Source organism: Chiloscyllium plagiosum, unplaced genomic scaffold (genome assembly GCF_037043375.1).
Source record: "Chiloscyllium plagiosum isolate Xiang-an unplaced genomic scaffold, Cpla_swu_hap1 HiC_scaffold_25, whole genome shotgun sequence".
Taxonomy (NCBI): Eukaryota; Metazoa; Chordata; class Chondrichthyes; order Orectolobiformes; family Hemiscylliidae; genus Chiloscyllium; species Chiloscyllium plagiosum.
Window position 1 is genome coordinate 54,432,052 of NW_028270163.1, and position 16,383 is coordinate 54,448,434.

Genomic DNA, 16,383 nt, shown 5'->3' on the forward strand with positions numbered 1-16,383 from the left:
AGGAAATACGCAGAGAAAAGATGAGGTACGAAGGTAAACTGGCCAAAAATATAAAGAAGGATAGTAAAAGCTTTTTTAGGTATGTGAAAGGGAAAAAAATAGTTAAGACTAACGTTGGGCCCTTGAAGACAGAAACAGGGGAATATATTACAGGGAACAAAGAAATGGCAGAAGAGTTTGGTACTTCAGATCTGTGTACACTGGGGAAGACTCAAGCAATCTCCCAGAGGTAATAGTGGCTGAAGGACCTGAACTGGAGGGAATTTATATTTGCCAGGAATTGGTGTTGGAGAAACCTGTTAGGTCTGAAGGCTGATAAGTCCCCGGGGCCTGATGGTCTACATCCCAGGGTACTGAAGGAGGTGGCTCGAGAAATCGTGGATGCGTTGGTGATTATTTTCCAGAGTTCGATAGATTCAGGATCAGTTCCTGCGGATTGGAGGGTGACTAATGTTGTACCACTTTTTAAGAAAGGAGCGAGAGAGAAAGCAGGAAATTATAGACCAGTTAGTCTGACCTCAGTGGTGGGAAAGATGCTGGAGTCAATTATAAAGGATGAAATTACAACACATCTGGATAGCAGCAACAGGATAGGTCAGAGTCAGCATGGATTTATGAAGGAGAAATCATGCTTGACTAATCTTCTGGATTTTTTGGTGATGTAACTCTGAAGATGGCCAAGGGAGATCCAGTGGATGTAATATTCCTGGACTTTCAGAAAGCCTATGATAAAGTCCCACATAGGAGGTTAGTGAGCAAAATTAGGGCGCATGGTATTAGGGGCAAAGTACTGACGTGAATTGAAAATTGGTTGCTGACAGGAAGCAAAGAGTAGTGATAAACTGCTCCCTTTCGGCATGGCAGGCGGTGACTAGTGGGGTACCGCAGGGATCAGTGCTAGAACCTCAGCTTTTTACAATATATATAAATGATATAGAAAATGGTATTAATAGTAACATTAGCAAATTTGCTGATGATACAAAGCTGGGTGGCAGGGTGAAATGTGAGGAGGATGTTAGGAGATTACAGGGTGACCTGGACAGGTTAGGTGAGTGGACAGATGCATGGCAGATGCAGTTTAATGTGGATAAATGTATGGTTATCCACTTTGGTGGCAAGAACCGGAAGGCAGATTACTACCTAAATGGAGTCAAGTTAGGTAAAGGGACAGTACAAAGAGATCTGGGTGTTCTTGTACACCAGTCAATGAAGGCAAGCATGCAGGTACAGCAGGTAGTGAAGAAAGCTAATAGCATGCTGGCCTTCATAACAAGAGGGATTGAGTATAGAAGCAAAGAGGTTCTTCTACAGCTGTACAGGGCCCTGGTGAGACTGCACCAGGAATATTGTGTGCAGTTCTGGTCTCCAAATTTGAGGAAAGACATTCTGGCTATTGAGGGAGTGCAGCATAGGTTCACGAGGTCAATCCCTGGAATGGCGGGACTATCTTATGTTGAAAGATTGGAGCGACTGGGCTTGTATACCCTTGAGTTTAGAAGACTGAGAGGGGATCTGATTGAGACGTATAAAATTATTAAAGGATTGGACACTCTGGAGGCAGGAAAAATGTTTCCGCTGATGGGTGAGTCCCAAACCAGAGGACACAGCTTAAAAATAAGGGGTAGGCCATTTAGGACAGAGATGAGAAACTTCTTCACAGAGAGTGGTGGGTGTGTGGAATGCTCTGCCCCAGAAAGCAGTGGAGGCCCAGTCTCTGGATTCGTTTAAGAAAGAGTTGGATAGAGCTCTCAAGGATAGTGGAATCAAGGGTTATGGAGATAAGGCAGGAACAGGATACTGATTGAGGATGATCAGCCATGATCATATTGAATGGTGGTGCAGGCTCGAAGGGAAGAATGGCCTACTGCTGCACCTATTGTCTATTGACTTCACCACAGGAAATAACATCACCACAGAAAATTACATCACCAACCAAAAGAAACCCAAACATATAAATAGAAAGCAGGAATTTTCAGCTTTGCTTCGCCTGAGGTCCACTGAAGGTGTTAACTAGTAAGGTATCGAAACATCTGGAAATGAACCTTTCAGCTCAGCAAACAAACTTACACCCAAAACCTTAATTCACTTTGTATGTATACCATGTAAAACAAACTTTTCACTGTATCTTGGTACATGTGACAACAATAAATCAAATACTAGACATCGCCAAGCCTAATGCCATGGGGTTTACCATCTCTCTGAAACCCAGTGTAACCTGCAAGGCCCATAACTGTGCTCCAGCTCCACTAAGGCCCAGAACCCCACTAACAGCAAACCAAGGAACTCCTCCTCAGCAACCATGTGACTTCCAAGCTGCTCTTCCAATCTTAAACTGATTTTTTTCCCATGCTTGATTCTGTTGGAAGCTGGAAATGTGTTGCTGGAAAAGCGCAGCAGGTCAGGCAGCATCCAGGGAACAGGAGAATCGACGTTTCGGGCATAAGCCCTTCTTCAGGAATCTGTTGGAAGCTTATCATTAGCAAATGCAAGAGAGAAACAACCAGTGGAGAAGCAGCTGCCCATCGATTCTGTGTCTCTAACATATGGGAACAATCGTGCTAAAAAGAAGTGATGCTGCCCAAGTCAGGGGCTCCTTGAAGGCATCATCTGTATCCCCTCTTCCATGCCCTGCCTAGAATGTTAAAAATCACACAACACCAAGTTATAGTCCAACAGGTTTAATTGGAAGCACTAGCTTTTGGAGCACCGCTCCTTCATCATATCATGCCTAGAATCATATCTGTGACTGTGCTGGTTTAATGCAATTTAGCAGTACACAGTGTGTACCCCATTGAACAATAAGAGGAACTGAATACTGAAAAGCTGCATACCCAGAGTGGAATGTATATGAGTATATGCCTTTGATTGTCTATGTGTCAAATTGCAATCTCTGGATTTAGTGGTGCCAAATAATTCCCCACAGAGAGATAAGGACAATCAGACTCGAGGCACAATGCTGCTCTTCAAACCAGTAGTTTGCACAACCCCCACTGATGTGATCAGCAGTGAATGAGGCCCAGCCCTCTGCATGGAATTTAATATGTATCACAGAGAAGGACAATGAGTTTAAAGGGAAACTAGTGTACAAAGAATCAAAGAAGTCTTTGCTTCTGGATTCTACAGTGCTGAACACGGAATGGTTTTGCAGCAGCTGTTTCCTCGTTGTGGCTTCTTCACAAAGAATCTGCTTCTTTTAAATTAGTTGTTTACTTGGAAGTGCTGCATCAAAAGAAAATATGATTACTGTAGTTACTCTGATTGGTTGAAGCTACCTTTCAAGAGGAAGCAAGGATTTCTGTCTGAGTCAAACAGTTCACACTCACCTTCATCAGCTGACTACAAGTATTTTGCTGTGGCTCCAAACAGGATTCTCACTTCTGAATCCTAGGCTGGTGAATTCAAGTCCTGACCCTGAGATTGCTCACATAATAAAGCAGGTTGGTATTCCTGCTGCTGTTGGAGGCACGCTATGGCAGAGGTGTTGTCTTTTGGGTAAGACCTTTAACGTCGATTCTCCTGTTCCCTAGATGCTGCCTGACCTGCTGCGCTTTTCCAGCAACACATTTCCATCTCTGATCTTCAGCATCTGCAGACCTCACTTTCTCCTCTAAGACCTTTAAGAAACTGCCTGCCCTCTTGAATAGACATAAAAGATCCCTGGTGCCATTTTAAAGAAGACCAGGAGAATTCTTCCTAATGTCCAAACTCATATTTACAATTCAACCTCCATTATTAAATCAGATTCTCCAGTCATTTATTTCACTGCTATATGTTGCAACTTACTCCTATAGTAATTACTACACTTCAAAAACACTTCTTTGGCTTTCAAGTGTCGTGGGATGCCCTGAGGTAATGACAGGTGTTATGTAAATGTAAGTTAGTTCTTTTAAGATATTTTCTATTTTGGAAAGGGACAATTAAAAATATTAAATTAATGTTCGCATAAATTGAGGGAAATGTAAAATCCCAATGGATTAGTAAGGTATTTTCCACATTGGATTGTATTGTGGCAACCACTTGATGTCCAAAGGGCTCAAAGTGTATTTTAGTGTACATGTGGAAAGCACGATAGTTTAGAAAGGATTACTGCCAAAATTGGCACACAAATGTTACATTTCATTTTTATAATGTTCCTTTGCCCTGTATTTTAATGAACAAACAAGAAAGACTGCGTGAACATGTTAAGAACATAAAAAAACAGAACAGTAGTCAAATTTCAACTCCTTGACCACCCTATACCTTTCATTAAGATAATGGTTGAACTGCACCATCAACCCCACTTTGCACTATTCCCATTTCCCTTCATGTCTGAATTCTGTCATTTTCAATCTTGAATATTTTCTGTAGTTGATCTTCCAAAGCCCTCTGAGGGGAGAATTCCAAAGATTCAGAACCTTCTGATTGAAAATATATTTCCTCATCTCAGTTGTCATTAGCAGCAAATCATGACTCACTAATAAGTGTTATTATCCATGTCGAAAATTCTGTATCTGGCCATGGGTTGTCTGGGTCCTCACGAGGCTGATGAGCCTGATCCTACAGACACATCTCCAGTCACACATTTGATAGGTGTGTTCAGGAGGTGGAATTGGACCTTGGACTCAAGATCATTGGCATTCCTTTCTCAGACTCCTTTCCATACTTCCTCTTGCCAACGGGTATTCCTGAAGAATTGTGTCTCTTCAGACATGAAGTTCCTTCAAGTCAGTTTCTTCTGCGGGAGAATCTCCTGGGTATTAATATCTACATTGCATTCCTTGAGGCAAGCCTTCAGGGAGTCTTTGAAGCACTTCCTTTGTCCTCCTTTCATTTGAGTACCTTCCTTGAGCTGGACCCAGAAGATTTACTTTGGCAATTGGAACTCAGGGGTCCTAAGCTCATTGCCGGCCCAGCAGAGTTGGTTTTGAATGTTTATGGCCTCAATACTGGTGCTATTGGCATTTTCAAGGATTCTGATGTTAGTACATTTGTCCTTCCAGCTGAGAACCTGTCTCAAACAGCATTGATGGTACTTCTCCAATGTCTTGAGGTGGTGTCTATAATCAGTCCAAGCCATATAGAAGAGTAGGAAGGATGACCATCTTGGTTCTTAATGTCAGTACAGATGCCATGATCATTGAAGTCTCTTAGCCTTGGGCATCTGAAGGCAGCACTCATGGATTGGATACAGTGTTGGATCTCCGCATTGATGTCAGGCATAGATGAGCAACTTTCCATTGATCTTAATGGAGGGAGAGGCTGGAACTTGCCCTAGGATGGGTTGATAAAGGACTTCAGTCTTCTTGAAGTTGAGGCTGAAACTGATTTTTAGGTATACTTCAATGAAGACATTAGGCGAGGCTTGAAGGTTCTTTTCCAGGATAGCAGAGACGATATTGGCATCTGGACATTGAAGCAAGGTGGGTGTTGTTTCTTCTTGGATTTCAGCCGGTTGAGGTTGAAACATTTTCCATCCATCCTGTAGACAATGTCCACACTACTGGGAAAGTTGTTCTTGATAAGATGAAGATTGATGGCAATAAAGATGGAGAAAAAGATGAGGACAATCACCCATTCCTGCTTGATCCCTGTCTTGACCTCAAAGAATTCTGTCATATTACCATCGGTGAGGATTCCATTTGTCATGGAGGGGATGGAGATTGTTGATAAATTTCTTTGGACAGCCAACCTTTGACAGAGTCTTTCATAGCATTTTCCAATTGACTAAGTCAGTAAGAAATGGCCGAACCCTTATCCAGAGATTATCACCATACAGTTCTAGAATCTCCAGGCCAGGGAGCCTCTCAGCATCAATCCTGTAAGATTTATTTTACTTGAGAATGAGACCACCTTTTTTCCTCTAAACTCTAGCAAGTATGATATTCTCAGCCCAATTTCACATCCCCGGGAATCAATCTGCTGAACCCATGTTGCAACTCCTTTGAGGCAGTACATTTTCTTTATTCATTCTCAGGATATAGGTTCTGTTGGCTCGACCAGCACTTATTACTCATTCTTAACTGCCCTGGAAAATGTTGTTATCTCGAAAGTGTGACTTAAAGGAAGTTCTGGGATTTACATATTAATGAAATGAAACCTGCAACCCATTCTAAAAGATGAAAGACTTAACAGCAGTCTAGGTTTTTGGATTGGTGGTGCTGGAAGAGCACAGCAGTTCAGGCAGCATCCGAGGAGCAGCAAAATTGACGTTTCGGGCAAAAGCCCTTCATCAATATCACTTATTGCATCCGTTGCTCCCGATGCAGTCTCCTCTACATTGGGGAAACTGGATGCCTCCTAGCAGAGCGCTTTAGGGAACATCTCTGGGACACCAGCACCAATCAACCACACCGCCCTGTGGCCCAACATTTCAACTCCCCCTCCCACTCTGCCGAGGACATGGAGGTCCTGGGCCTCCTTCACTGCCACTCCCTCACCACCAGACGCCTGGAGGAAGAACGCCTCATCTTCCGCCTCGGAACACTTCAACCCCAGGGCATCAATGTGGACTTCAACAGTTTCCTCATTTCCCCTTCCCCCACCTCACCCTAGTTCCAAACTTCCAGCTCAGCACTGTCCCCATGACTTGTCCTACTTGCCTATCTTCTTTTCCACCTATCCACTCCACCCTCCTCCCTGACCTATCACCTTCATCCCCTCCCCCACTCACCTATTGTACTCCAGGCTACTTTCTCCCCATCCCCACCCTCCTCTCGCTTATCTCTCCACGCTTCAGGCTCTCTGCCTTTATTCCTGATGAAGAGCTTTTGCCCGAAACGTCGATTTTGCTGCTCCTCGGATGCTGCCTGAACTCCTGTGCTCTTCCAGCATCACTAATCCAAAATCTGGTTTCCAGCATCTGCAGTCATTGTTTTTATCTAGCAGTCTAGGTTTGTTCAATATATCATTTCAGTTGCATTACACTGTAATCTTTTGCTATAAATTCTGTTTCTTATGATCCAGCTCCATAGTTGCTTGATGGAGCAGTGCTCCAAAAGCTAGTGCTTCCAAATAAATCTGTTGGACTATAACTTGGTGTTGTGTGATTTTTAACTTTGCCCTGGAAAAGGTAGTTGTAAGCTGCCTTCCTGAACCACCGCAATCATTGGGGTTTAGGCACACCCATGGTGCTGTTGGGGAGGAAGTTCCAGGATTTTGACCTAGCGACAGTGAAGTAATAGCCATATAGTTCCAGTTAAGGATCATGTGTAATATGGAGGGGAATTTTCAGGGTTTGGCATTTCCATATATCTACTGACCATGTTGTTCAAAGTGGGAAAGGTCATGGGCTTTGAAGGTGTAGTTGTTATTTGCTGCAGTGCTCTTTATGGATGGTACACACTGCTGCCAGAATGCATAGGTGGTGAAAGGAGTGAATGTTGAAAATGGAGAATATAGCGGAAATGAAAGGACTGCTTTGTCCTCCATGGTTGTGAGCTTCTTGAGTGTTTTTGGAGCTGCATTCATTCAGACAAGTGGAGAATACTGCATCACACCCCTTGTGCATTGTAGATGGTGGACAGGCTTTGCATAATCAGGAGGTGAATTACTCACCACAAGTTTCCCATCCTCTGCTATGCTCTTGTAGCCACAATATTGATACGACTGGTTAAATTCAGTTTCTAGTAAATGGTAACCCACAAGGTACTGATCAGAGATTTATATATATGCAATTAAATATATGTAGAGTGGTTAGATTCTTTCTTTTTGGAAATAATCATTGGCACTTGTGTGGTGTGAATATTAGCTGCCATTTATAAGCCCAAGTCTGGATATTGTCCAAGTCTTGATGCATATGGATACACAAGTATGTAATCTCACAGAAACCCTCCATAATTACAGCAAGATTTCCTTATTCTTTGTGTTCCACCACTCTAAGTTAAAGGACAGCATATCATTTGCTTTCCTAATTACTTGTTGTACCTGCATATTAACTTTTGCAATTTGTATAAATGTCAGTTTTTGTTTATTTGTTCATGGGATGTGGACTTTTAATGTTAGATTTTTATTTAATTTGAATTTCACAATGTTCCCAGAACATGAGCCTTTTTTTGTTTTTTGGATTACTAGTCCAGTGACATTAACACTACTCCTCCTATGTCATAATGATATGAGGAAGAATTCAGAATTGGTTCAACAGTTGTCTGCTGGACAATGATGGACTGAGGTTCTGGATCAGTGGTGCTGGAAGAGCACAGCAATTCAGGCAGCATCCGATGAGCAGCAAAATCGACGTTTTGGGCAAAAGCCCTAACTGAGGTGCCTGGTCACCCTGATATTGTCTGATTCACACCACTGTTGATGGGGTTCCAGTTAGTCTCCTGCTCTTAAAGGCAGCCTGTCCCTCTTAAAACTGCTTGATTGATTCACAGGAAGCTGATGTTGCAATCTCAAAGACAGGGCAGAGGAACACAGCACTAAAGGCCTTCATCAAGGAGATGGTAGAGGGTTTAAATTTCTATGAAAGGCCAGGTATTCTCATGGAACGTTCTCCAAAGGAGAAGGGAGCAGGTAGCCATGGAAGGTAATTCCATTTGACCCAGAGGGCTTTGATTCAGTGCTGGCAGAAAATTAATGACATCACATGGGTAATCAAGGTCAACGAATGTACTTCATGTGATTCCCCACCGCAATACCAACCTCACTGCTTAGTGCACCACACATTACTATCACTCAACAGTCAGCAGTCCTGATACCCAGGAGTTACAATTAACATTCAGATACTCAGGCTCACCATTAAAGCCTTGCACTCATCCAAGCCACAAAACCCCCTCTTGCTGCGCCCCATACTTCCAGCTACTCAATTTTAGAAGGCACATTTCCCGAGCACAACATGACACAATCACTGCAATCAGATCCCTGTCTTCAGTCAAGGTGCCACACAGGAGTCAGGCACACATTAATCTACTGGCCCTGACAGAGGAGATGACACAAGCTGCAACAGACTCTCTAGCATCTGGTGTCAGAGACTATCCAGATTATGGTACATTGCTCTTTTATTGAACATTCAGCTCCGAGCTCAACCGGACCTTGCTATCCAACATGAGCAATCTGCAGCTGGTGTGACCTTGAAGCATTTGCTTTATACCCCTCAACCCACCTCTCTCATAGCAAGCTGTAACATACCCAGGGTACCAGAAAGAGCAACCACACACCAATGTGAATTTTCTATCGAACTCTGAACAGTTGCCTCACTGCAGGACAAAGTATAAATCAGGAAAAAATGGAGGAGTGTAAGACGGGCACTACCCCTATCATAGGTAATATAGGTCTGCACACTAATTGATGAACAAGAATAACATGGAAGACAAATCTGTAAAGTACATCAGGCACTGTTGCTTAAAGTCGTACATTGCAAAGGGACTAAGCTATTTTAAATCTAGTAGAAATATAGAGATGTACAGCACAGAAACAGACTCTCCTTTCCAAATCGTCCATGCCTCCAGATATGCTACATAAATCTAGTCCCACTTGACAGCATTTGGCACGTGGTAATGTGTAATACGGTAGAATTAATAAGAGTTCTCAGAGTTAAGGATCCTCTGAGTGTTGCAATCACAACGTTGTAGATTTTTAAAAATTCATTCTGAGGGAGAGCAACTTGAGTCTCAGTGCAGTGTCCTCAACTTAAACAAGAGCAACTACAGACCTATGAAAATGTACAGGTCATTCTGCTATAATGTGTGTTTCATCAGCGCAAATTGGTTATAACATGTTACTTTCAAATTGTGGATGTTGTTTGGATAACACAAACTTTCTACTGAACGAATTTAGTGATTTTCTAGTAGCGATCTTCTACAGCATGATTTTCTATAGTGGTTTTCCACGGCACAATTTTCTTTAGCACAAGGTTGCAGCAGAACACAACAATCGCATTATGCCAGAATGATCGGTACTTAAAACAGGAAGGAAAACAGACAAAGTAGAAAGTCAGAGGATGACCAGTTACAGACATTTACGCAGATATTTCGTAACACTCAGCAAAAACACTTTCCACTCGAAAAGAAGGACTCAATGAAAAGGATGAACATGGTTAACAATGGCAGTCAAGTATAGCATCCAATCAAAACTTAAGGCACACAAAGTAGTAAATCAGCGGATTGGGTTTTTCTTTAGGAACCAGAAGTGCATGAAGTAAAAGCTCTTGAAGGGGAAAGTTGATTATGAAAGTAACTTGTTTAGAAATATAAAAACAAACAAGATCCTCTGTGGGTAAATAAAAAGAAAGAGTAGCTAAAGTAAATCTGGGATCCTTGAAGGATGCAACTGCGGAATTAATAACAGTGAACATAGAAATGGCAAATAATTTAAACTAATATTTTGCATCAGACTTCATAGTAGAGCATAATATAAATATTCCATAACAGATAAGCAAGATGCTAATGGGAAGAAAGGTCTTGTAACAGTCACTACCATTTGACAAACTAATGGGACTAAAGGCAGACAAATTGCTAGGATCTGGCAGTCTTAAATAATGGAGACATTGGTCAAAATATTCCAGTACTCAATGAATTCTGGGAGTGTTCCAGCAGATTGGAAAACCACTAACATCATGTCCCTGTTCAAAAAAGGAGGGGAACAGAAAGCAGGAAATTGTAGAGCAATTAATCTAACATCTTTAATTAGGAAAATACTGGAGTCCATTATTAAGGAGGAAATAGCAGGACATTTCGGAAAGCTGAATACAATTAAACAGAGTTAACATGGTTTTGTGAAAGAGAAATCACGTTTGACAAGTTTACTAAAGTTCTTTCAGAATATAAGAAGCAGATTTGATGAAGGGGAGCCGGAGATGTTGTATTTTTAGATTTTCCGAATGCATTTGTAAAGTTCCACAAACAGATTATTGGACAAAAGAGGAGCTCGCAATATTGGGGTAATATATTAGCATGGACTGACAATTAGTTAAGACACAGAAGACAGTCAGATTAATGGGTCTTTTTCAGGCTGAAACAATATAGCTAGTAGGATCAGTCCTAGTGCTCAATTATTTACTATCTCTATTAATGACTTGGTGAAGTGGGGCAGAGTGTAATGTGTCCAAATTTACTGACTATACAAAAAGTAGATGGGATGGCATATTGTGGTGATGACATAAGGAATGTGCAAGCCTCTATAGATAGGTTAAGTGAGGGTGCAAAAACTTGGCAGGTGATGATGTGGAGGTGTCGGTATTGGAGTGGGGTAGACAAAGTCAAAAATCACATGACAGGTTTATTTGAAACTGCAGGCTTTTGGAACCCTGAGGAAAGAGCGGGGTGATGTTTGACTTTGGCGGAAGATGTTTAATGTAGGAAAGTGTGAGGTCATGCATTTTGGTAAGAAGAATCAAAAGGCAGACTATTATTTACATAGAGAAAGACTCCATTAAAATTGCAACACAAAGGCATCTGTTTGTTCTTGAGCATTAAACACCAAACATCAGCATGCAGGTGCAGCAAGTAATTGCAAAAGCAAATTGAATTTTGACCTTCATTGCTAATTTAAAAATAGGTAAGATTTGTTATAACTGTACAGGGTATTGGTGCAGTCACACCTAAAACAGAATTTGCTGGAAAAGCTCAGCAGATCTGGCAACAGTCTGTGTAACATTTTGGGTCCAGCGACCCTTCCTCAGAACTGGACTCAAAATGTTGACTTTGATTTCTCTCCACAGATGCTGCCAGACCTGCTGAACTTTTCCAGCAACTTCTGTTTCTGTTTCTGATTTACAGCATCCACAGTTCTTCCAGTTTTTAATTTGTGGAGTACTATATACAGTTTTGATCCCAGAATTTAGGAAAGAATATCTTGGGCTTGGAGACATTTCAAAAGAGGTTCACTAGACTGATTCACTAGGATGAACATATTGACTTATCCAGAATGACGAAACAGGTTATGCCTTTATTCATTAGAGTTTAGCAGAATGACGTATGATCTTTTTGAAATATAAGATTCTGAGGGTGCTTTACATAGTAAGAAGATGTTTCCACTAGTAGGGAAATTTCAAACTAGAGACACAGTTACAGAATAAGGGGGCATTCATTTAAGATGGAAATGCAAAGGAATTTCTTCTCCAGAACTACTGAATATCTGGAATGTTCTACTGCAGAGAATTATGAAGGCTAGATTACTGAAAGTATTTAAAGAGAAGGTGAATAGATTTTTGAACGATCAGGAGTTGAGGTCTATAAGGATCTGGTACAAAGACGAGTTGAAGCCTGGGCCAGATCAGCCATAATCATGTTGAATGGCCTACTCCTCTTATTTTTTGTGGTCTTATCAGAAATAGGAGTAGATCATTCAACCTCTATAACTTACTCCACTATTCAGTAAGATCATGGATGATCTGATTGTGGCCTTACTGCCAATTTATTGCCTGTCCCCCATTATCCTTAACTCCCTTGTCGATCTAATATTTGTTTAATTCAGCCATGAATATATTACTCTCTGGGGATGAGAATTCCAAAGACTAATGGGTATGAGCAAATAAATACCTCCAAAATTCAGGAAAAATTCATCTGTCTTAACACTATGCCCTTTCATTCCTCACAAGAAGCAACATTCTCATTGTATCTACCCCTCAGAATTGTGTACCTTTCACTAAGGTCAGCACTTACTCTTCTAAACTACAATATATATTAAGTCCAACTTCTCAGCATTTCCTCATAAGACAACCACTTCACCCCAGGAACCAACCTAGTGCAATTCTCTGAACTGAGTCTGACACTGCCACCACCCCCTCCCCCCCAACCCGACCCACAAGTTCAGATCTTCTGGATTTGGGCAGGAGTTCTCTTCCTCATAGTATCTGTCAAATGCTGTCTTTTGTCATTTAATAAGGGAGAGCTTCTGTTTCTGCAGTTTTTGTTTGAGATGCCAGATGGAATTTGAAACTTTAATCACCAAACATTTAGATGCAAAACATGTCAGAGTACTTCACTTCATTTCGCTGTCAAGTTTATTGTTTTGTATAATTTCAATGAGATGAATTTCAGATGAAAGCAGGTATGGAACCAGAACAGCTTTAAAATCAAATTAATATTGACCTTCTGCTCCTTTAAAAGTAGTACTTTAAATTTTTGAGAGTCTCCAAATTCTGTTCCATTATTTACTGACTTCATTTCCTCCCAGAACAGTAAGGCAAAGCTTTGCATAAAAGTGAAATGTGATCCCCATATCTTTGGGTTTTTTTCCAGATCACTCACATCCAGCAAGAATATGAAATGAAAATCAAAGGTCTGATGCCTGCTACAGTGCGACATGAACTTGAAGATACCATTAGTTCCCTGAAGTCTCAGGTAAATCTCAATGGTTGAATGATCACTGTAATTTTTTTAAATTTTAGCTCTACCTTCCTGTTATTCAAAACTGAATTGTTGTCTCAATCCATGGCCATCAGGTGCCTTTTTTTAATGCATTCATGAGATATGAGCATCGCTCGCTAAGCCAGTATTTGTTCCCTGTTACTAGCTGCCCTTGAGAAGGTGGTACACTACCAAAAAGTGCTGAAGAAACACAAAAGGTTTGGCAGCATCTGTAGAGAGTTAACTTTGGTTCTAAAGAAAATTCATTTGGATTCAGTACATCTCCCAGAGGTCTCTGGTGCTACTAACTGTTTGCTGACCCTGCTGCCAGCTCAACCAGGAGGTCTGGTGTAAAGATAGTGTCTCTTCAGCGACACTGGCATTGTACAGGGTCAGAACCCAAAAATAATCCATACTTCAGATTCCCAACACCTATTGGAAAATCAACTTCAATTTTTGCTTTTCTCTGCCAACCTATTTGCAAGTGTTCAACTCACATGTTCTGCTACTATTTCATAAAGTACAAACCCTTTTAAACCACATTTCAGGTGTTGGGCAGCACAATGGCTCATTGGTTGGTATTGTTGCCTCGCACCTTGGTTCGACTGCAGCCTCAGGTGAGTGTGTGGAGTTTGCACATTCAGCCTGTGTCTGTGTGGGTTTCCTCTGGGTGTTCCAGTTTCTTCCCACAGTCCAAAGATATGCAAATTGGGTGGATTGGGGCATGCTAAACTTCCCAAAGTGTCCAGGAATGTGCAGGCTAGGTGGATTAGTCATGGGGAAATGCAGGATAACAGGGATAGAGTGGATCTGGGTGGTATGCTCTTTGGAGGGAACCTGAAGGGCCAAATGGCCTACTTTAGAGATTCTATGTGCTATAACTCCTCTTGTTTCCCCTAGCTCCTCAGTTACCCCACACACCAGACAAGTTCTGATGAGTGAGGTCTGAAGGGAACTCAAGAGGTGCTACTAACCCTCAACCACCTCCCCAAAATGACCAGTCTGTGTGTGAGTTTAAAAGCTGACTATTGGTAGATAGTTTCACTGTTGAGGGCATCAGAACCAAACCTTAGTTTAATCAGCTTTCATTTTATTTGCATTTTTGCAGCAATTATCACTGGTCAGTAATCAGGAGTAGGAGTCTTGATGTATTTTACTCATCCTGTAGCTCCTCAGAGGCACTGAAGAGCTGGTCCAAATTGGTACTGCCACCTAACCTGAAATCTCCTGGTTTACACAGCCGAGTACATTTGAGCCTTTACTCGCTTGTCCAGGTAAATCAGCAACAGAATAAATGCCTTATGGGAGGGAATTCAATAAATTGTAGTAATATTTATGACCTCATCATTTGATACATTGTTTCAAATACCTTCATGGTCTCCCTGGTCCCAAATTCTAAAAATCTTTTACAGTCCTACAACCATCTAAGGTTTGTTCATTTATCTGAACATTCCCAATTTTCATCTCTCAAATTTTTAGATCATTGCCTTCAGCTGCCTATTCTCTAACTTCTGGAATTCCCTTCCCGAACCTCTCTACCTTCTGATGATCCATCTCGGCCCCTTCCAGAGATCCCCAGCATCACAGATGCCAGTCTTCAGCCAATTTGATTCACTCCATGTGATACAAAGAAACAAATTGAAGCACTGGATGCTGATAAGGCTATGGACCAGAACAACAAGCCAGCAATAGTACTGAAGATGTGTGCTCTAGACGTTGCTGCTCCCCTTGCCAAGCTATTCCAATATAGCTACAACACTGTCATCCACCCAAAAATGTGGAAAATTGCCCTGTATACAAAAAGCAAGACAAATCCGACTCAGCCAATTATGACCCATCTGTCTAATCTCAGTAATCAGTAAAGTGATGGAAGGTTCCATCAAAATTGCTCTTAAACAGCAGCTGCTCAATAACCTGCTCAGTCATGCCCAGTTTGGGTTCTCCTAGGGCCACACAGCTCCTGACTTCATTATAGCCTTGTTTCAACCATGGACAATAGAGCTGAATTCTAGATGTGAGGTGAGAGTGACAGCTCTTGACATCAAAGCTGCATTCAACCAAGTGTGGCATCAAAGACCCCTAGCAAAACCTGAAATCAATGGGAATCAGGGAGAAAATTCTCCCCTTTTGGAGTCATATCTGGCACACAGGAAGATGGATGTGTTTTTTGGACGTCAGTCATCTCAGCTCCTGGACATCTCTGCAGGAGTTCCTCGAAGTATTGTCCAAGGCTGAACCGTTTTCAGCTGCTTCATTAATCACCTCCTCTCCATCATAAGACATGCAGTGGGGGTGATCACTGATGATTGCACAATTTTCAGAACCATTCATGATTCCTCAGATATTGAAGTAGTCCGTGTTCAAATGCATCGACATCTGGACAATGTCCAGGCTTGGGCTGACAAGTGACATGTAGCATTCGTGGTAAGCAATGAGAATTTCCCATAAGAAACAATCTAACCACTGTCCCTTGACATTCAAAGGCATTACCATCATTGAATCACCCAATAACACCATCTATGGGATTACCATTTACTGGAAACTCAAAATAACTCAATATAGCATGAAGGGCATGGATAGGATAAATAGACAAAGTCTTTTCCCTGGGGTGGGGGAGTCCAGAACTAGACGGCATAGGTTTAGGGTGAAGGGGGAAAGATATAAAAGACCTATGAGCTGCCAGAGGAAGTGATGGAGGCTGGTAGAATTGCAACATTTAAAAGGCATCTGGATGGATATATGAATAGGAAAGGTTTAGAGGGGTATGGGCCGGGTGCTGGCAGGTGGGACTAGATTAAGTTGGGATATCTGGTCGGCATGGACGGGTTGGACCAAAGGCTCTGTTTCCATGCTATACATCTCTATGACTGTATATAAATATAGTGGCAACAAGTTCAGGTCACAGGCTAGGAATACTGACTCCTTAAAGCCTTTCCACCATCTGTAAAGGACAAATCAGGAGTGTGGATGGGTGCAACTTGCCTGGATGGATGCAACTCCAAAAACACTCAAGGAACTTGACACCCTCCAAGACAAAGCAGCCTGTTTGATTGACAACTCATTTGCAAGCATCAAGGCCATCTACCACCAATGATCAGTAACAGCATTGTGTACCATC

At 41.8% G+C, this 16,383-nt stretch overlaps 1 protein-coding gene and 1 long non-coding RNA gene across 2 annotated transcripts in view; one reads left to right on the forward strand and one right to left on the reverse strand.

Moving 5' to 3' along the window:
* Positions 1-16,383, forward strand: part of cep112 (centrosomal protein 112) — a 557,597-nt gene that overhangs the window by 530,158 nt on the left and 11,056 nt on the right. Inside the window, exon 25 of the mRNA XM_088000744.1 lies at positions 13,158-13,259. Coding sequence (XP_087856870.1) covers positions 13,158-13,259 — 102 coding nt within the window. The remainder of the gene's footprint in view (positions 1-13,157; positions 13,260-16,383) is intronic.
* The window catches only part of LOC122562285 (uncharacterized), a 78,281-nt gene that overhangs the window by 35,114 nt on the left and 26,784 nt on the right, over positions 1-16,383 (reverse strand). The gene's annotated exons all lie outside the window — the stretch shown is intronic.